Raw genomic sequence first — 23,458 nt, 5'->3', positions numbered from 1 at the left:
AACATAAAAATAAAATATGTAAGAATAAGTTTAACAACAGAGCTACTACAAAGGTGCTCTGAAGACTGCAAAACACTGTGGAATGAAATTAAAGAAAACCTAAAAAAATGGAAAGATCCCTTATTCATGGTTTGAAAAACTTAGTATTTTCAGATTGCTATATTTCCTAAATTGAATCAGCCTAATTCCTATTAAAATCCCAGCTAACTTTTTTTGTAGAAATTGACAAGCTGGTTCTAAAATTCATACAGAAATGCAAAGGGACCAGAATAGCCAAAACAATCTTAAAAAAGAAGAATAAAGTTGGAAGACTCACACTTCCTCATTTTAAAACTTACTTCCAAACTACAGCAATCAAGACAGTATGATACTGGAATAGGAAGAGACACACAGATCAATATCAGGTTTCTCTAGGCAAAAGAATGAGGTTGGACCTCTAAATCTACACCATATACAAAAATTAATTCCAAATGGATCAAAGACCTAAGTGTAAGACCTAAAACTGTAAAACTCTTAGAAGGAAACATAAATATTCATAGTCTTGGAGAAAAACCCAAAGCACAAACAAAACAAAAGAAAAAAATAGATAAATTGGACCTTAACAAAATGAAAAACTTTTGTGCATCAAAGGATACAGTCGAGAAAGTAACAAAATAATGAGGGTGGGAGGATGGGCAAAATGAGTGAAGGGTAGTGGGAGATACAGGCTTCCAGTTATGCAATGAGTAAGTTACAGGGATAAAAGGTACAGCATAGGGAATATATCAATGATACTGTAATAGCATTGTATAGTGACAGATGGTAGCTATACTTGCAGGGATTATAGCATGATGTATGAAATTCTCAAATTACTATGTTGTACACCTGAAAGTATTATAACATTGTGTGTCAACTATACTTCAATAAAAAATAAAGTGACAGAATGAAGGCAAAAATCATTTATGATAAAAACTCTGAACATTAATGTATAGAGGGAATGTACCTAAACATAATAAAGGCCATACAGGATCTCAAGGCCACAGCTAGCATCCTACTCAATGGTGAAAAGCTGAAAGCTTTTCCTCTAAGATCAGGAACAAGACAAAGATGCCCACTTTTTTTTTTAAGATTTTATTTATTTGACAGAGAGAGAGAGAGCACAAGCAGGGGGAGCAGCAGAAGGAGAGGGAGAAGCAGGCTCCCCGCTGAGCAGGGATCCCAGCAAGGACCCTGGGATCATGACCTGAACCGAAGGCAGATGCTTAACCGAGTGAGCCACCCAGGCACCCTAAGGATGCCCACTTTTATCACTTTTATTCAACATAGTGTTTGAAGTCTTAGCTAAAACAATTAGGCAGGAAAAAGAAATAAAATATATCCAAATTGGAAAGGAAGAAGTAAAACTGTCACAACTTGCAGATGACATAATATATACAGAAAATCCTAAGGACACTACCAAAAATCTGTTAGAACTAATAAATGAATTCAGTAAAGTTGCAGGATATAAAATCAATATACAAAAATTTATTGTGTTCCTCTACTAATAACAAACTATCATAGAGAGAAATTAAGAAAACAGTTCTATTTAAAATTGCATCAAAAAGAATAAAATACCTAGGAATAAATGTAACTGAGACCTGTACACTGAAAGCTACATGTTGGTGAAAGAAATTGAAGAAGACATAAACAAATGGAAAGAACAAAGCTGGAGGCATCATGCTCCCTGATTTCAAACGATATTACAGAGTTACAGCAATCAAAACAGTATGGCATTGGCATAGAAAACAGTCACAGAGGGACACCAGTGTGGCTCAGTAGGTTGAGCATCCTACTCTTGGTCTTAGCTTGGGTCTTGATATCAGGGTTATGAGTTCAGGCCCTGTGTTGGGCTCTATGCTGGGCATGGAGCCTACTTAAAAACAACAACAACAATGAAACAGAGACCAGTGGAATAGAAGACTATCCAGAAATAAACCCATTCATATATGGTGAATTAATATTCAACAAAGGAAGCAAGAATATACAATGGGGAAAGGATAGTCTCTTCAATAAATGGTGCTGGGAAGACCGGACAGCCACATGCATAAGAATGAAACTGGAGCACTATCTTACACTATACACAAAAATTAACTCAAAATGGATTAAAGACTTGAATGTAAGACCTGAAGCCATGAAATTCTTAGAAGAAAACATAGGCAGTAAGCTCCTTGATGTCAGTCTTGGCAATGATTTTGAATCTGATTCCAAAAGCAAAGGCAACAAAAGCAAAAATAAACAAGTGGGACTACATCAAAATAAAAAGCTTATGCTCAGCCAAGGAAACGACCAACAAAATGAAAAGGCAACCTACTGAATGGGAGAAAATATTTGAAATTCATATATCTGATAAGGAGTTAATATCCAAAATATATAAAGAACTCATAAAACTCAATAACAAAAAAATCTGATTTTAAAATGGGTAGAATAAACATATTTCTAAAGAAGACATACAAATAGTCAACAGGCACATGAAAAGATGCTCAGCATCTAATCATCAGTGAAATATGGATCAGAACCACAATGAGATATCTCACACCTGTAAGAATGGCTATTATCAAAAAGAACAAGAAATAAGTGTTGGCAAGGATATGGAGAAAAGGGAACCCTCTTACACTTGTTGGTGGGAATGTAAATTGGTGCAGTCATTATGGAAAACAGTGTGGAGGTTCCTCAAAACATTAAAAATAGAACTACCATATGGTCCAGCAATTCCACTTCTGGGTATTTATCTGAAGAAAACAAAACACAAACTTGAAAAGATATATGTACCCCATGCTTATTGCATCATTATTTATAATAGCTATGATATGGAAACAACCTAAGTGTCCACTGATTGATGAATGGATAAAAAAGAGGTGGTAGATATAGACAATGGAATATTATTCAGCCATAAAAAAGAATGAAATATTGCCATTGAGACATGAATGGACCTGGAGGGTATTATGTTAAGTGAAATAAGTCAGAGAGAGAAACACCAATACTGTATGATCTCACTTATATGTGGAATCTAAAAAAAAAAAAAAAAAAACAAGCTCGTAGATACAGAGAACAGACTGGTGGTTGCCAGAGGGTGGGTGTGGGGGATGGGCAAATGGGTGAAAGGAGTCAAACGGTATAAAATAAATAAGTCATGGGGCGCCTGGGTGGCTCAGTTGGTTAAGCGACTGCCTTCAGCTCAGGTCATGATCCTGGAGTCCCGGGATCGAGTCCCGCATCGGGCTCCCTGCTCGGCAGGGAGTCTGCTTCTCCCTCTGGCCCTCCCCCTCTCATGCTCTCTCTCTCTCTCTCTCTCTCTCATTCTCGCTCTCAAATAAATAAATAAAATCTTAAAAAAAAAAAAATAAATAAGTCATGGGGATATAATGTACAGCATGGTGACAATGGTTAATAAATCTATATCGCATATTTGAAAGTTGCTAAGAAAGTAGATCTTAAAAGTCTGCATTAAGAAAAAAATTTTGTAACTATGAATGGCAACAGGTGTTAACTAGACTTACTGTGTTGATCATTTCATAATATATGAATATTGGATCATTATGTTACATACCTGAAAGTAATATAATGTTATTTGTCAGTTATACCTCAATTGTTTTTTAAAAAGGACGAAACAATCAAGTTACAGAGTGGGAGAAAACATTCATCATATATATCTTTCAAAGGACTTTATCCATAATATATAAAGTTCTACAAATTATGAAAAATCAAACAATACAATAAAAAGGATTGAACAGACACTTCATAAAAGAAGACACACAAATGTCCAATAGCACATAAAAATATGCTAAATATTATTAGCCATTAAAGAAATTAAAATTAAAATCCCAGTGAGATACCATTTTGTAATTACTGGAATGGCTACAATTAAAAAGATTAACACCACCAGTGTTAGTGAGAATGTGGAACAGATGGGACACTCATACATTGTTAGTGAAAATGAAAAATGGCTTAGCCACTTGGAAAACTGTTTGGCATTTTCATACAAAGTTAAATATACATTTACTATATGATCAGCAGTTCTATTCCTGGACATTTACCCAAGAGAAATAATAACATACCCACACAGACTTGTGCAAGAATGATCACAATGGCTTTCTTTATAATAGCCCCGAACTTGAGCCGACACAATGTCCATCAACAGAAAAATGGATAAACTAATTACAATAATTCATACAAAGGCATATTACTAAGTAATAAAAAAACTACTTATCCACAATAATATGAGAAAACCTCAAAAATATGTTAAGCAAAACAAGGCAGACACAGAACAGTTCTTACTGTATAATTCTATTTATCTGTAAATCAGATGTAAATCAGGTAAAACTAATCTGTAGGGGAAAAAATTAGAATGGTAGTTGTCTCTTGGTGAATGCCAATGAAGTCTGGCTGAAACAAGCATACGGGAACTTCCTGAATTGATGGAAGTGTGGGTTACATAAATTGTTGCATTCATCAAAAGTCATTGATTTGTGCACCGATCTGTAGATTTTGTTCTGTGTAAATAAATTTAACTTTTAAGACTTTTTTTATTTAAATACAATTTAATTAACATATACTGTATTATTAGTTTCAGAGGTAGAATTTAGTGATCCATCAGTTGCATACAACACCCAGTGCTCATTACTTCCAGTGCCCTCCTTCATGCCCATCACCCAGTTACCCCATCCCCCCACCCATCTCCCCTCCAGCAACCCTCAGTTTGTTTCCTATAGTTAAGAGTCTCTTATGAATTGCCTCCCTCTCTGTTTCATCTTATTTCATTTTTCCTTCCCTTCCCCTATGTTCATCTGTTTTGTTTCTTAAGTTCCACATATAAGTAAAATCATATGGTATTTGTCTTTCTCTGTAAATAAATTTAACTTTAATAAAAGAACTGTATAGCAAAAAAAGGTAAAAATCTGCAGAATAGGAGAAAATATTTGTACATTATATATCTGATAAGGGTCTGGTATCCAGTATATGTAAAGAAGTATTACAACTCAACAACTAAAGGACAAACAATTCAACTTTAAACATGGGAATTGAATTGAATAGACACTTTTCCAAGAAGATACACAGGTGGCATGTATGTACTGAAAAGATGCTTAACTTTTATTAGTCATTAGAGATACGAAAATCAGACCACACTGAGATAGCACTTCAAACCCACAAGGATAACTGTAGTCAAAAAGTCATATAATAACAGTGTTGGTGAGGATGTGGAGAATTTGAAAACCTCATATGTTGCTGGTGGGATTGTAAAATGCTACAGCCATTTTCTGAAACAGTTTGGTTCCTCAGAATATTAAACATAAAGTTACCATATCACCCAACAGTTCCACTCCTAGGTATATACACATATATCAACTGATGAATGGATAAACAATCTGTGGTATATCCATACAATGGAATATTATTCATCAGGAAAAGTATGAAGTGTATTTTTTCATGCTACATAGTCTATGATTTCATTTCATGAAATATTCATAATAGACAAATTTATGGAGACAGAAAGTAGATTTGTGGTTACCAGGGTCTAGGGGAAAATGAGGAATGAGAAGTAATAGTTAGTGGGTATGAGGTTTTTTTTGAGGTGATGAAAATGTTCTGGAATTAGATAAGGGTTATGATGCACAGTTTTATGAATATACTAAAATCAATGAATTTTATAAATACACCATAAGATGGAGAATTTTATGAGCATGTGAATGCTATCTCTGAAAAAGAATTATTCAAATAATTATAAAATTCAATCAAGAAGAGGTAAGCAAGGTGTATAGATTTGTATGAAAAACAATACCTTTCTATTTACCTTTAAATTGGAGAAGGTAATGATGACAATTTCCTATTCACAATCTTAAATGTAAACCTGAATTACCTAGGAATAATCCCAAGAGATGATATGCATTAGCAAGATGAAAGCACTATGAAACTTTTAAAGAGAAAGCTTTCCAAAACAATAGAATGAGAATGGCCAATTCAATAAACAAGCATTTGAAAATTAGCTCTTTGTCTAGAAAAAATTACGTTACAGTCTCATCTCAACTTATAAGAATTTCAACAAATTATAAAACTAAATTCAAAAAAATTGAATAAAAGAATGAGAAATTATAGATTAATATTCCATTTATTTCAGGAGAAAGGTTTTTTTTTTCATTATAACTATCAGTAATATTAAATATCCAGGGGGTAAGATAGCCTCATACTTTGCAGAACAGAGTATAAATGGTACAATCCACTGGAAATATTTGGTAATATGTATCAAGAGCTTTTTAAAAAATGAGTTATTTTTTGAAATCTAAAGAAAAAAATTAAGGGTGTACACAAAAATTTATCTGCAAGAATTTCATAAATATTCTTAAAATATAGACAAATAGGTAGAACAAACATATTCAGAAACATAGATTACAGTCTAGGTGTCAGCAAGAAAATGTAATATCCAGTCAGGCAGTCTGGGAAGGTGACATGAAAGAAAGAGGTTTGTCAGTGGTTGTGGAGGATTTGAGAATGTGGTAGAGAGAAAAACACAATACAGCAGGCCCTAGTATATAAGCAAAGAAGTTATGAAGGGCACCTAAACAAAACAGATCAAGCTCATGTAAAAGGCTGTAATTGCAAATACTTCTTAACTTGCTAAGAAGAGTCCATCTGCAGAAGGTTGCTCAGTTTTTTTCATATTATAGCCAGGTTTTACGTAGATAAAATTTTTCCTATGTTCTTTAGTCACTAGAAGATTTTTCCTAAGTTGGCATCTGTTCCAATATAAAAATATGAAACTTTATATCTTTAAAACTTATTAACCTTGTACTACCACCTATCTTCTCAATTACTTTTTCAGTTAATTTTCAGTGCATTCTAAACCTGACAAAAGAGATGAAACAATGTTCCCCAGTATGGATAGTAACAGCTGATACATATATAAGTTAATACAGTAGATTTCTATTTTCCATCCTTAGACTTTCAGGGGCTTTGAAGGAGTGAGAAAAAAATGCCCACTGGAGTGTAGCTTATAATAAAAAATAATAATAATGATTTGCTTAAAAGATTGGGTGCCTGGGTGGTTCAGTTGGTTAAGCGACTGCCTTTGGCTCAGGTCATGATCCTGGAGTCCCAGGATCGAGTCCCACATCTGACTCCCTGCTCAGCAAGGAGTCTGCTTCTCCCTCTGACCCTCCCTCTTCTCATGCTCTCTCTCTCATTTTCTCTCTCTCAAATCAATAAAAACCTTAAAAAAAAAAAAGATTATTTGTGTTGGCGCCTGGGTGGCTCAGTCGTTGGGCGTCTGCCTTCGGCTCAGGTCATGGTCCCAAGGTCCTGGGATTGAGCCCCTCATCGGGCTCCCTGCTCAGCGGGAAGCCTGCTTCTCCCTCTCCCACTCGCCCTACTTGTGTTCCCTCTCTCACTGTGTCTCTGTCAAATAAATAAAATCTTTTTAAAAAGAAAGATTATGTGCTATCATATATCATGCTATTTACAAATATAGAATGTTATATGACAATGCTCAGAATTCCATATTATATTTTAAAAATCATAAATTATATATTATAATCCTAATATTATAAAATATTTTATATACATTAGAAAAAATACTAGAGAATAAAATTCAAAATGCTAACAGTGTTTTTAGGTAGTGTTCATTTCTTTCCTTTTATTTGTTTAGTTTTCTTTTTTTGTTACTTTGATCATATATTATAGTTTTAATGGAGGAATCAAATTGCATGTAAAAATAGATGAGTCTTTGTGATACTGTATAACACTTAAATGATCCGTAATAGGCAAGTTGATGTAGTAGGGACTTTGGGACCTGGAATGTTTAAGTCAAAGAGTTTTAAATCTAGCAGTGAGACAAAGTGTAAATAGTTAAACAGCACAAGAACCAAAGAGCGATCACAATAATACTTCATAATTAATTTCTAAAAGTTTCATTGACAATAACCGAAAGTTCTTCTATTTCAAGAATAATTAATGCCATCTAAGAAGTTAAAAATATTACTAGTCAGATAAACTGAGCAGTTGTTACATACATAGCAGATCTCCTGAATTTCTTTTGTGGTGGCATCTTCTACTTGCTAACTAATACATATTTTGTGTATTTTACTGTGGGTTAAGGTGAAGGTGAATGCAACAGTAATTTTAGAGTTTTTTTATATTTATTTTTTATTATTTAAATTGTTTAGAATTCCTTTTGTTTAACATTTCTTTGATATGAGACTAACACCTAAAATAGGTTAAATAAGTTAATGTGTAACTATTCATTGAGAATTTTGTTTTCTTGTTTTTATAAGTAATCACACATACAAAAGAGTAACTATATATTTGCAAAGATTTTTGTCATCTTTGTGGTCCCTTATGGTCTGGTACTATTTTCTTTATCTTTAAATATACACTAAAGAGACTGAAAGACTAGAGTGTTAGATCTTATAAAATTATTAAAACTGTCTTTAGAAAGAGAAACAAGTTTTCTGTTATTTTTACCACATTCCAATTTGAACAATCATGATTGAAGAGAAAACAGGTTCAAACAGCTTTGCCTTAGGATATGCCTGGGGAAATACTTATCTGTGATTAACCTATTTCAGAGGAAAAGGGTTTTGTTTTGTTCTGTTTTGTTTTGTTTTGTTCAGACAGCAAAACTAAATCATGAGTTAGAAGTAAGAACAGATCAAAATTTAAATAGTAACATTAAAACGGTGTCATTTTAAAAATTTTCTAACTACAAAACCATTAGTGTTATGTTTCCCTTTTGAGATTGTAATATAATTGCTCATTTAAGTAATGATGCTATTAGACAACCATCTGTAATAAATTTGTTTTTATGGTTTGTCTAAAATCATGTTTTTGAATACCAAAATGTCATATTAAATAGTAAAACATTAAATTTTAAAAACACTGAAACTTGGAATGAAATTTTAACTTAAAATTATTTCTGCTGGCGCACCTGAGTGGCTCAGTTGGTTAAGCAGGTGACTCGATTTCAGTTCAGGTCATTGGGATGGAGCCCTGCCAGGCTCTGCACTCGGCAGGAGTCTGCTTGAGGATTCTCGCTCTCCTTCTCCCTCTGCCCTGCCTTCCCCTCATGTGTGCACTCTCTCTCTCTCAAATGAATAAATAAATCTTTAAAAAAATTATTTCTACTCATTAATCAGTGCTAAGTAATTGAAATACAAGAACAGAACCTATTTTTATACTTGTACTTGGAAGACAATGGCCATAGAATTTATATTTACTCTAGATGTAAGGAAAGGAACAGCATGTAATTCTTAACTTTTGATAATCTGATTTCTTCTCCTTCGTCTTCAGAATGATTCATCATCTGCTTATTGTTTGAAATATCTTTCTGTAGTAAATTGGGGGCGGGAGAACAATGGAGAAGGAGCAATAGTATCTATATTTAAATCTTTCTCTGCAAGATTTTATCCAAAACTTTTCAAAATTAAACATCTTTGGAGCACAAGCACACAATTGCTATGAAATGTTCTTTATTTGCAATATTGTTACAATTGAAACAATTCCAAAGGAATGTGGTTTAGGAATCAGGTGTTTTTGCCAAATAAAGAAAGAAGGTCTGATTTTATTTATTTTTTTTTTAAGATTTTATTTATTTATTTGACACAGAGAGAGCACAAGTAGGCAGAGTGGCAGGCAGAGGGAGAGGGAGAAGCAGACTTCCCGCAGAGCAGGGAGCCTGACGTGGGGCTTGATCCCAGGTCCCCAGGATCATGACCTGAGCCGAAGGCAGCCGCTTAACTGACTTGAGCCACCCAGGCGCCCCAAGAAGGTCTGATTTTAGATCAGTTAGTATTATTGACCTCTATTTTAGGGAATCCACCATGCTATATTGATTATCAAATTTCTTCCATTTTTTTATACAAGCCTAAGATTGCAGAATGAACACTTGTGAGAGGGGAATGGTGTACCTAAGTTTAAAATAGTCGCACTGCAAATAAACTAGTGCAAAGTCCAAGTTTTAAGGCTGGTGCTTCTCACCTCAGCACCTGGGGGAGGGAAAAAAACAACCAGATGACTAAGAATACCCTGGGACTACAATAGACGAGGGCTGCAATGTTCAGGAAAGTACAGAAGAATTTTCTCCTTTTCTGCAGGAATGATAACCATTGTATTTTTTTTATTGAGGTAAAATTCATACAACATAAAATTCATCATTTTAACCATTTTAAAGTGTACAGTTCTGGCTTTTAGTACATACACAGTGTTGTGCAACCATTACCATTATCTAATTCCAGAATATTTTTCATCACCCCAAAAATAAACGTTAAGCCCGTTGAATAGACCACCCCTTCCCCAAATCCTGACAGCCACAAATGTGCTTTCGGTCCCTATAGATTTACCTATTCCAGACATTTCATAGAAATGGAATCATATAATATGTGACTCTTTGTATCTGGCTTCTTTCCCATCACATAATATTTTCAAGGTTTGTCCAAGTCGTAATATGTATCAGTACTTCATGCGTTTTTATAAAAAAGTAATATTATATATATATATGCTACACTTGGTTTATCCATTCATCATTTGATGGATGAGTTGTTTCCACTCCTGACTATTATGGATAATGTTACTATGAACACTCATACACAGGCTTTTTTGTATGAATCTGTTTCAGTTCTCACAGGTATATAATAACAGGAATGGAATTGTTTGGTCCCATGGAAAAATATGTTTAGCATTTTGAGGAACCACCAAATTGTTCTCCATGGAGGCTGTATCATTTTCTATGACCTGAGCTGAAAACAAGAGTTGAACACTTAAACAACTAAGCCACCCAGACGCCCCAAGACTATCCCTTATTGAATGGTCTTGACACCATTGTCAAAAATCAGTTGACCATGGATGTAAATAAATGTTTATTTCTGGATGATCAGTTTTATTCTATTGATCTATATATCTATCCTTATGCTAGTGCCATACTGTTTTGCTTGGTATAGCTTTATAACATTTGAAATCAGAAAGTATGAGTCTTCCCACTTTTTTTTTACCCTAGGTTGGCTATTTCAGGTGCTTTGCAATTTCGTATGAATTTTAGTATCAGTTTGTCCATTTATGAAAATAAGTCATTTGGAATTTTTTTTTAAGATTTTATTTATTTATTTGAGACAGAGAGAGAGAGAGAGCACAAGCTGGGAGGAGGATCAGAGGGAGAGGGACAAGTAGACTCCCTGCTGAGCAGGGAGCCTGATGCAGGGCTGGATCCAAGGACCCTGAGATCATGACCTGAGCCAAAGGCAGACACCCAGGTGCCACTCAGTTGCAATTTTAATAGGGAATGCATTGCAGTCTCTGAACTGACTTGAATCTATAGATCAATTTAGGAAGTATTGCCATCTTAGCAATATTATATCTTCTGATCCCATGAGCACAGAGTGTCTTTCCATTTCTTTAGGTTTCCTTCAATTTCTTTCAGTGGTGTTTTATAGATTTCAGCATATACATCCTTCACTTCCTTGGTTAAATTTACCCCTAGGTATTTTACTCATTTCCATGATATAATAAATGGAATTGTTTACTCAAGTTCATTTTTGGATCACTAGTATACAGAAATAAAAGTAATTTTTTATATGTTGAACTTGTATCCTACAACTTTACTAAATTTGTTTATTAGCTCAAATTATCTGTGTGTGTGTGTGTGTGTGTGTGTGTATTCTTTAGGGTTTTTTATATTTAAGATCATGTCATCTACTAATAGAGATACCTCTACTAATAGAGACAGCTCTGTTGCAGTATGAATACCTTTTATTTCTTTTTCTCAACTAATTGCCATGGCTAGAATTTTTGGTATAGTGATGTGTAGAACATTGTTGTCTTGTTTGTGATATTTGGGGGAAAGACTTCAGTTTTTCATCATTGAGTATGATAATAGCTGTGAGTTTTTCATAAAATCCCGATAAGAATCAAGTTGAAGAAGTTACCTTCTACAGCTGGTTATTGATGTTTTTATCATGAAAGAATGTTGGATTTTTGTCAAATGCTTTTTTCTGCATAAATTAAGATGGTTGTATTTTCTTCTTCATTCTATTAATATGGTATGGTTTTTTCTTCATTCTATTAAAATGGTATATTATATTGATTGATTTTTGTGTGTTGAACACTTTGCATTCCCAGGATAAATCCCACTTGGTCATAGTATATAAACCCTTTAATATGTTTTTGAATTTGTTTTGCTAGTAATTTGCTTAGCAATTTTGCATGTCTATTTATAAGAGATATTGGTCTGTAATTTTTTTCTTGTGATGTCTTGTTTTAAAAAGATTTTATTTATTTAGAGAGAGAGCATGCAAGCATGCAAACAGGGACAGTGGGGGAGAGGGAGAGAGAGAATCCCAAGCAGGCTCCACTCTCAGTGCAGAGCCTGATCTCCCAACCCTGAGATCATGACCTGAGCCAAAATTGAATCAGACACTTAATGGACTGAACCACCCAGGCACCCCTATTGTGATGTCTTTATCTAGCTTTGGAGTCAAAGGAATGCTGGCCTCATAAAATAATTACAAATGTGTTCTTTCCTCTTCTATTTTTAGAAGAGTTTGAGAAGAATTGGTGTTAATTCTTCTTTAAGTATTTGGTAGAATTCACTGGTGAAGCCGTCTGGTCCTGATCTTTTTTTTTTTTTTTTTTACCGAAAAGCTTTCAATTACTGGTTCAATCTCTTTGCTTATTACGGGTCTTTGGAGATATCCTACTTCTTCTTGAGTCATGTAGGCAATTTGTGTGTTTCTAGGAATTAGTCCATTCCATTTAGGCTATCTAATTTTTTTGGTATATAGCTGTTCATAGTATTCTGTTATAATCCTTTTCATTCTGTAAAGTTGCCAGTAATGTCTTCCCTTGCATTCCTGATTCTAGTAATACGAATTTTTCCCCCTTTTCCTTGTCAGAGTAACTAAAAGTTTGTCAATTTTGTTTATCCTTTTAAAGAACCAACTGTGGTTTGCTTATTGTCTCTATTGTTTTTCTATTACTCATTTCACCTTTCCACTCTAATATTTATTATTTCCTTCCCTCAGCTTTCTTTGGATGTAGTTTGCTTTTTATTTTCTAATTTCTTACAATGAAAGGTTATTGATTTGATATATTTCTTCTCTTTTGAATACAGGCGTTAGCAGTTATAAATTTCCCTCTAAACATCGCATCTGGTATAAGCTTTGGTATAAAGCTTTGGTATGTTGTTTTCATTTTGATTTATTTCAGATTATTTTCTAATTTCTTATGTGATTTCTTGTTTAACTGATTGGTTGTTTAAGAATGTGCCATTTAATTTCCACATATTTGTTAATTTTTTAGATTTCCTTCTGTTACTGATTTCTAATGTCAATCCACTGTGGTCAGAGAAGATACTTTGTATGATTTTAATCTTTTTCAATTTATTATGACTTGTTTTGTGGCCTGATTTGTATCTATCCTGGAGAATGTTCTCTCTGCACTTGAGAAAAATGTGTAATCTGCTGTTGTTGGGTGGAGTGTTCTATATATGTCTATTAGATCTAGGTGATTCATGATGTTGTTGAAACCCTCGATTTTCTTATTGTCTGTCTAGATAGTCTATCCATTATTGAAGTCAGGGTATTGAAGTCTCCAACTATTATTGTAGAACTAACTCTGTTTCTCTCTTCAATTCTGTTAGTATTTGCTTCATGCAGTTTGAGGTTCTGATGTTTGGTGCATATGTATTTACAAATATTAATACTTTGATGGATTGACAATTTTATAATTATGTCTTTCTTTGCCTCTTTTAACAAATTTTGTCTTAAAGTATTTTTTATCTGATATTAACATAGGAATCCTAGTTCTCTTTTGGTCACTATTTGCATGGGATATCTTTTTCCATCGTTTCAGTTTAATCTATTTGTTTCTTTGGGTTTAAACTGAATCTCTTGTAGACAACATACAGTTGGATCTAGTTAAAAATCTATTCTGCCATCTCTACCTTTTAGTTGGAGAATTTAACCAGTTTACATTTAATGTAATTACTCATAAGGAAGGACATACTTCTATCATTCTGGTACTTGTTTTTATATATCTTTTTTATTTTTATTCCTCAGCTTCTCCATTACTGCCTGCTCTTATGATAAATCAATGTTTTCTAATCCCCCATTTTTATTCCATTTTCATTTTTTATGATATATGGTTATTTTTTTAATGGTTGCCCTTGGGATTAACAATTAATATTCTAAATATATAATAAGCTAGTTTAAAGTAATACCAGTGTAGTTTCAGTAATACAAAAACTTTGCCATATATCACTCTGCCCTCCCTTTTACACTGTTAGTGTCACAAATTATAATCTTTCAACATTATGTGCCCAACAACATAGATTTATACTTATTACTTTATACAGTTGTCTTTTATATAAGAAAAAAAAGAAGAGTTACAAACCAAAAATACATTAATACTGACTTTTATATTTATTTCTGTGGTTACCTTTACCAGTGTTCTTCATTATTTCGTGTGCATTTCAGATACTGTCTAGTGTCTTTCATTTCAGCCTGAAGGACTTCCTTTAGTATTTCTTGTAGATCTATTAGTGATGAACTCTCTCAATTTTATTTATCTGGAATATCTTAATTTTTCCTTCATTTTTGAAAGACAGTTTTGCCAGATATAGAATTTTTGTTGACATTTTTTTTTTCATTTAGCATTTTGAATATGTTATCCCACTGCCCTCTGACTTCCCTGGCTTCTGATAAGAGAATAGATCTTAATCTTACTAAGAATCCCTTGTATATAGTGGGTACTTTTCTCAGGGTGCTTTCAAGATTTTCTCTTTTAGCTTTCAACACTTTGATTATAATGTGTTTTAATGTGAGTCTCTTTGAGTTTATCTTACTTTGATTACTTGAGCCTCTTGAATATGTAGATTTAAGTCTGTTGTGAAATATGGGAAGTTTCAGTCATTTTTTTCTTCAGATGTTCCTTCTGGCTTTTTTCTCTCCTGTCTTTCTGGAGCTCCCATTTTGCAAATCTTGATATTCTTAATAGTGTACCACAGGTCTCTTAGGCTCTGTTCATTATTTTTCATTTTATTTTCATTTCTGCTTCTCAACTGTATAATCTCAATTGACCTATATTCAAATTTACTGACTCTTCTACATGGTCAAATCTGCAGTTAAATCCTTTCAGTGAATTTTCCATTTCAGTTATTATACTTTTCAACTGCAGAATTTCTATTTGGTTCCTTTGTATAATTTCTATCTATTCATTGATATTCTTTATTTGGTGAAACATCATTCTTTCTTTAGTTTTTTGTGCATGGTTTTCTTTAGCTTTTTGACCGTATTTAATATAGTTAAAGTCTTTGTCTAATACGTACAATGCCTGGGCTTCCTCAGAGACAGTTTCCATTAATTTCTTTTTTTTTTTTTATATGGGCCACACTTGTTTCTTTGCATGTTTCTTTTTTTTTTTTTTTTTTTGAAAACTGGACATTTTGAATATTATAATGTGGTGAATCTGGAATCAGATTCTTCATCCTCCCCAGCATTTATTGTTGTTCCTTGGAGTAGTTGCTGCTGTTTATTTGCTTACTGGCTTTTCTGAAGTAATTCTGTAATATCCATATCCTTTGTTATATATAGCCACTGAAGTCTCTGTTCTGTTAACTTAGTGATGAGCTAGTGATTTAACAGAGATTTCCTTAAAGCCTTGAACAAATAAAACCTTTTTAAAATTTCTTATTTTTTGTACATGGACTTTCTGTGTGTATGTGCATGTTGGGACATGCCTTCAGCACTCAGTCAAACACTTTACAACTTTGCCTTAAACTTTAGTTCCTGCTTGTGCAGTGTCTCAGGTCAGCAAGATATGAAAGTTTAAGGCCGTCTTAGGTCTTTTATGAGCATTTTTCAGCTTTCCAGATGCCTGGGAATATATGGAAGCTTTTCAAAGCCCTTTTTGCCCAGAAGATCTCATTCCTCAGCCTTTCTTCCTTTTTGTTTAGTCTGTTGTTTGTCCTAACCATTATCCCTTGTTCCAGGTAGCATCAACCAATCCATTTACCTTTAAATATTTTAGTCAGATGACCCCCGGGTAGCTACCTCGCCTTGGGAGGGTTCCCAGTTTGGTGAAATAAGGCAAGCCCTTTGACATGCAAGTCAAAACTACAATAAGATATCACCTCACACCTGCCAGAATGGCTAAAATCAAAAACACAAGAGATAACAAATGTTGGCGGGGATGTGGAGAAAAAGAAACCATCATGCACTATTGGTGGGAATGCTAACTGGTACAGCTACTGTGGAAAACAGTATGGAGATTCCTCAAAAAGTTAAAAAGAGAATTACCCTATGATCTAGTAATCACACTATTGGGTACTTACCCAAAAAAATACAGAAACAGTAATTCAGAGGGATACATGCACCCCTATATTGCAGCATTTTTTACAATAGCCAAATTATGGAAGCAACCCAAGTGTCCATCAATAGATGAATGGATACAGAAGATGTACACACACACAATGGAATATTATTCAGCCATAAAAAGAATAAAATCTTACCATTTGCAATGACATGGGTGGAGCTAGAGAGTATAATGCTAAGCAAAATAAGTCAATCAGAGACACAAATACCATATGATTTCACTCATATGTAGAATTTAAGAAATAAAATAAATGAGCAAAGGAAAAAAAGAGAGAGAGAGACAAACCAAGAAACAGACTCAACTCTAGAAAACAAACTGATGGAGAGGAGGAGAGTGGGAGGATGGGTGAAATAGGTGATGGGATTAAAGAGTACACCTGTCATGATGAGCACTGAGTAATGTATAGACTTGTTGAATCACTGTATTGTACACCTGAAACTAATATAACACTTCATGTTAAGTATACTGGAATTAAAAAAAGAGAAAGGCGGGCCCTTTGAACTAGTCTTCCAGGGAGCTGCCAGAAAGGTCAAAATGAGCAACCACAATTTTTTAAGAATAAGATCCATTGTGTTTGCCTAGTACTAGTTACCTGTCCTGAGAATGCAGGATGTTGTCTTCAAGTTCACCACTGAGCTGGGGAATGGGAACTAGGACACTGGGTAGAACAGTATGTTAAAATGTCACAAAACTCTTTTACTCAGATTCAGCTGTTTTTCTCTTAGTTAAGCATCCCCCTGGTTGCTATAAGCTTTTGATTCTTTTTCAGTTGATTCTAATAGTTTTTGCCACTTTATTCATTGCTTTTATGGATGGATGGACTTATGGGATTCTTTATTCCACTATTTTTGCGATACCATTTCCCAAAACCATTATATTTTAATTGCCTATTCATTTATGTTTACTAGATTATAATGAGCCTGAGAGCAGGTAGATACTGCATTTGCATTTCTAATAAGTTTACAGATGATGTTGATGATAATGGTTTGGGAACCACTGGCCTAGAGCAAGCAACATCTAAACTGAGCCATGAAAGAATAGGTAGGAATTAGCTAAATTAGGTGTTGGTATTGTTGTGGAGGGAGGAGCAGTGAGGAAAGCTGAGGGCAAAGGTTCAGACAGAGGACACCTGCATATAGTCCACAGGGACCTGCAGGTCTGTAGGAAAGGGAGAGTGATGAGATGAGGCTGCCAGGGCAAGGGAGAACCAATATTCAAAGCCATTTAAAGGCCTTTTACCATACTAAGGAGCTAGGATTTGGGGGGAGAGCCACTGAAGGAATATAAACAGGGAGCAACATGATCAGAAGTGATCAAGTGGCTTCAATGTAGGGTGTGGATTGAAGGTGGGCAAGACCAATAAGTAGGCTAATTAGGAAGCTACTGTAAGAACACGTTGATGACCAAGAGCTATATAGTGGCAGTGAAGATGGAGAAAAAGAAAGATTTGAAAGATATTGAAGATGCAGAAATTAAATTCCTGAACCCTCATTTCATGTCTGGAATGTAGGTGAGGGAGAAAAATTAAAGTTTATTCCTAGGTTCTTGCTTTGATCAGTTAAGTGGTACTAGTCACTGAGAGAGGTAACACAGGAGCAAAGAAGGCTGGAGGAGCAAGGAATGGAGAGAGGGATGATTTATATTGGGGACCTGCTGATGTCCAGTAGGTCACTGAGTAGAGAGATTTTGAACTCAGGAGAGAGATCTAAACTAAGACCCAGATTTGGGACTTGCCAGTCCATAGATCACTGAAACAAGGGAGTAGATGGAATTCCCTGGATACAATATGTGGAGCAAGAAATAGATCTAGATGGCTACACTTAGGAGATCCTTGAGAAACACTACCACTTAAGGGGAAACCTGGGGAAGAGGAATCTGCATTAGAGACTACAAAGTTGCTGACAGAGGAACAGGAAGAAAATCAAGAGGACATGACAGAATGGAAGCCAAGTGCATTAGCCATGCTGAAAGGTGGAGATCAAGTAAAACTAGGCATAACAGTATCAATTAGATATTTGAAGAAAGTAATTGATAACCTAAGTACAAATCCTGACAGTGGAGTTTCACGAGTTCAAACCAGAAATGCATGGGAGGTGAAAAGTAGAGGTAGGTAATATAGTGACAGCCAATTCATGGGTTGCCCTTTTCATTGTTTCAACATGATTGCTATGAATTTATCTACTATTAATAATGAAAAAATATATTCTTTAAATATGCCTTTTTATATTAAATTCTGGATATTTCTTACAATCTTCTTGTATATATTACTGCTTTCCTTCAGAAATAATGAGACCTTCTGAACAGATGGGTAGCCTGAAGATATTTCTATGAAAAAAATAGTAGAAAAAGAAATCTAAGAAGTTTAATGATTGTATTTTTTCCTACAGCTGTATTTCATATAAATGCACATCTAATGATTTCCCTTTTAGAAGTTGGTTTCTAGGGAATGAACCATATAAACTAACAAGAGCTTGTCTTTTAAAGATATGGCAGAATTTTCTCATTTTATTTTAAGGCAATGCTACAAAAATGCATCTTATTCCATTATACCAAAACCAATATCCTGAAATGCTTAGATTGAAGTACAGAGTTGTGTTAGTGTGTTTCCCAGGATTCAAAAAACAGTTAAAATCAATAACAGGAGACTCGTGAGGGCTTTTGCTTTGGTTTTTCCTCTCTGGAAATGAGATTATGGGATCTGTGACAATCTTGAATTCTCAAACTATATAATAAATACCCAGAGGGTCACCTGGAGAACATGAAAATTTCTGATAATTTAGAATTGGGATTTATTGATCCAAACTAGGATCATACAGATTTCCTCTGCAAAATGCAACTTATATTTCCTGCTCTGTACTTTGTTATGTGATTTCCTTCAGCCAGACTATCTCCTTATATCTTCTTCACTTTCCTCCATTTCTCTTGGTATCCATCAAAGTCCAGATTAAATACCACCTATTCTATTATGTTACTAGACTTACTAGGTACATACAACATAGAATATATGCTGTTTTATATGGAAGTTATTTGCACACTTATTTCTAGTTAAATCATAAGCTTCTAGAGCTATATCTTATTCCCCCATGTTGCCTAGCATGATACCCAGCATATGATTGTCACTATATAAATATTCATTTATTATACTTATATGCCAGGTATTAAAATTGTGTCTAGAATTAAAAGAATTCTCTTTTTTCCTGCCTAGCCAAAAAATAGAAGACCATAAAAAGGGGCAAAATTTCCTCTTTTGAGTTCCTAGTCATTCAAAATTTAGAATTCATCCAGGTGTAAGCAGAAACAATTATGTGTACCTAGTGGCTGCAAGTTTCTCCTGCAGAAAATAAGATTGGGACAAGCAAAAACATTCATTTGTTTTAAAATTTCTCTTATTTCTAAGGGTTCTCTGAGTATTTTTATCTGCTAATTACGATAGAAGGCTTCTTATAGGATTAGTCATTGGTCAATAAGTTGATAAGCTTGTTTAAAGCAGAAAGGCATTAAAGAAGTGTGTTAGAGGCTATAATTTAAAACATACATATAATCATTTACCAATATTTTTTAAAGGTTTATTTATTTTAGAGGGAGGGAGAGAAAGAGAGAGATAGCATGAGGTGGGGAGGGGCAGAAGGAGAGGGAGATAAATCCTCAAGCAGACTCTGTGATGAGGCTCCATGGAGCCCCATGGACCCTGAGATCATAACATAAGCCAAAATCAGGAGTCAACGCTTAACCAACTGAGCCAACCAGGTGCCCCTCATTTACCAATATTTTTGAGAAAAGGCCCGTTCTTTGACTATGTATCTGGTATTGGAGTGTACTCTTCTTTTTCTAACATAAATTACTGTAATGCATTATCTACTGTTCACAATGTTGGTTCTTAAATAAGAGTGTAATTCTAAAGATGCTTGAAGTAACCTGAGTATAGACTCTTTCTAGATTTTTATGTTTATTGACCACCCCAGGCTTATTTAATGACTCACCTACATGGAGTCTTTCCAAAGCATTCAAGATAGATTTTATACAAGTAAGTCTCCTTTTGTTTCACAGTCATGTGTAATTATTTTATTTATAATTTAGTTAAATTGTGTAAGATGATAACAATGGGCACAATTTGGGGACAAATACAACTGATTCTTAACAAGTAGCAATTCAGCTGGTTGGAGCAGAGGTGTTTGAGGCATACGAGACAGAGGTGCAAGTTAGCTGCTAGTGCTGGCATCTAGCATGACATGGGCAGTACTACTGTGTTTTACATAGAATGGAGAATAACCATTACTCTGGTGAACTACTTAAATGGAGAGCAAAGAGATCTTCTACTATACTCCTATATTATACTAATATCTTTCTGACATTGTTCCACAGAAAAGTTTAGGGGTACGTATTTTATTCAGAATTAAATATCTTCATCCTGTGTGTTAGCTGAAGGACAATGGAGTTAAAGGTAAGGGGAGGGGCGCCTGGGTGGCTCAGTCGTTAAGTGTCTGCCTTCGGCTCAGGTCATGGTCCCAGGGTCCTGGGATCGAGTCCCGCATCGGGCTCCCTGCTCAGCCGGGAGCCTGCTTCTCCCTCTCCCACTCCCCTTGCTAGTGTCCCTCTCTCGCTGTGTCTCTCTCTGTCAAATAAATAAATAAAATCTTTAAAAAAACAAAAAACAAAACTCAGGTTTAAAAAAAAAGGTATAGGGGAAAGAAGGATAAATAAAATTTGCTAAGAAATAACTTTCTTTGCTCGATGTGTTGATTCAGGAAGAGCTACCAAAGGCCTATAGAGAGAGAAAAAATAGTATAATACCATCTAGGCTATTTCAAGTGTATATGTTTCAGTTCTGGATTTATAATGATTTTTATGAAGAATTCATAGGAATACTTCATAAAAAATTTTTGAAAGAATGAGACGGAGGAGGGAATAGAAAAGTTGGGAAAATAAATTTATTTTTGCCTTTTGGAAATTGATTATGGATAGTATCATGAGCCACTCACTTTTGTGACATAAAATATCAGAATGAGAGTGGGGAGTTAAATCAGCTAAGAATATTCTGGAGATAAAATTATAGAAAAGGGTAGGAGGAAGGACCTCTGTAGTAAGGTTGGATTTTGTCTTCACACAATAACTAAGATGGAACAGTTCTTAGATATCACTTAATCTGGCTATTCATTCGAATTACACACACAGAAAAAAAAATTTTTAAATCAATTTCTTATAGGTCATCCCAATCCTCTTTCTTAATATGGAGATCTTAATTCAGTTACTCTAGTATTTAAATATCTCTCTCATTGTTTTCATATTTATTTCATTATTATTTTTGGTAATGTGATAATTACAAAGGGAGGACATTTAGAATAATTTTCAGAAAATACCTTTCATATCATTTTACTATAAAAAATAACTGGTTCAAGGAAGTTTTTGACTTAGTATAATATTGTGAAATCCAACTACTCATTTTCAGGACTATTTTTGATCCCTCAGAAACCCTGTTTGAGCCAGGTTGCCTGTGGATCTTTTTTTTTTTTTTAAGATCTTAAGCACATTCCTTAAAATATTAAGACACACTCAAAAGAATTCCATCCTATACAAATCTATTGACTCACTGGCTAGATGTAGGATATTTGTTTTGCTATTGGAAGATAAAAACTAGAATGAAATTAAGTGAAAATATAAGCAATACTGTTTCTGGGTTTTTTCCATGTTAAAATTCTGCTTAAGTAGGTTTTTGGTGGGTTTGAATTTCACCTAGAAAAGTAAAATATTATGGAGTTTTTCTGAGTGTTAAGTTTGCCTTCACATTTTGATGTTTTGCTTTTCCAGGGTTTTGAAGGTGTTTCTTTCACGAACAGCCCAGCGGATTCCATATATGACTGGTGGACGGGTCATGAGGATGCTTACAGTAATACTTCTGGTAGTATTCTGGTTTCTTGTTGGCTGGACTTCATCTGTTTGCCAGAATTTGGAGAGGCAGATTTCACTTATTGGCCAAGGGCAAACATCTGATCACCTCATCTTCAATATGTGCCTCATTGAGCGCTGGGATTACATGACAGCATTCGGTATGTGGTCACTTGGTTTGTGCGGATGGCTTGTCCTTTCTCCAGTGGCATTAAAACAGACTTCTTTAGAAGCCTTACCACACCCTTTCACAAAACTGAAAGGGATTTCACCTAATGTGGTTTGGGTAAAACAATGTTATGAAAAGGACAGTAATGACATGTGGAATGCAGACTTTTTCTGAGTTTCCATTCTTTTTCAAAGGTATGTAGCTTTGTAGCTTTGTTGAGAAAATGTAATCAAGTAAATCAGGAAGGAGAAATGCAGCAAATAAGAGCAACTTCTTCATACAAAAGGACTTTCTGTTTTGCATCTTATCAGTGTGTTCCCATTTGATTAACAATAGCTATTCTCTTGATTTATTTCTTTAGTTGGGAGAAAAAAAGGAAACATCCTGGTATTTTTTATATAGTTTTGGTCCTGTGATATTTCAGACTTGGGATCCAGGGCACTCTTGGTGTAGAGATTTTCCCTGCAAACTTTTTAACTAATCTGTCATTCTTCTAAAGATAATTTATTAGGAATTCTCTGGAGGTCCAGTATTACACAAAAATGAAGCTATGCTCCTTGGGATTAGTTAGAGAGAGTTCTGTAACTGAGAAACTGGAAAACTTGGGGGGATCACATGACAACTTAGGCCAGAAGCACAGGTTTTTCTAATACCCTGGTTTTGTGAAAAATGAGGAAGAGAAATCAATAGGAATTTTTCTGTTGTTAACATTAGGCTATTTTAAGCCAGGCCTCTAAGATACAAAAAATAATGAAAACAAATTTTTATTATTTTGTTGTCATTCCCTTCAGTTAACCACAGAACAAATCTTATTTTTTACTTGGCAGATGTCAAAAATAAACACGTGAGTCTAATTCCTATTTTCTGTCTCCCCCATATTTGGCAGTTGTTGGTTGAATATTCACATTTAGTATTTTGCTAGAAGTTAATAAAAGGTGTATTTAGTGTATAATTCAAATGTAATATTTTTCTGGGCGAGATATTTTAGGAATTTTATTGGCCTGATATCTGTAATAATAAAGCAAAGTGGGTATGTAAAAG

General features: G+C 34.4%; 1 protein-coding gene across 1 annotated transcript in view; it reads left to right on the top strand.

Moving 5' to 3' along the window:
- GPR158 (G protein-coupled receptor 158) overlaps positions 1–23,458 on the top strand; it is a 400,766-nt gene that overhangs the window by 347,291 nt on the left and 30,017 nt on the right. The window contains exon 7 of the mRNA XM_081820774.1: positions 22,171–22,409. Within this exon, the coding sequence (XP_081676900.1) occupies positions 22,171–22,409 (239 nt within the window). The remainder of the gene's footprint in view (positions 1–22,170; positions 22,410–23,458) is intronic.

This window comes from Leptonychotes weddellii, chromosome 5, assembly GCF_054177405.1.
Source record: "Leptonychotes weddellii isolate Sample4059 chromosome 5, ASM5417740v2, whole genome shotgun sequence".
NCBI lineage: Eukaryota > Metazoa > Chordata > Mammalia > Carnivora > Phocidae > Leptonychotes > Leptonychotes weddellii.
This window is presented reverse-complemented; position numbering and strand designations above follow the sequence as displayed.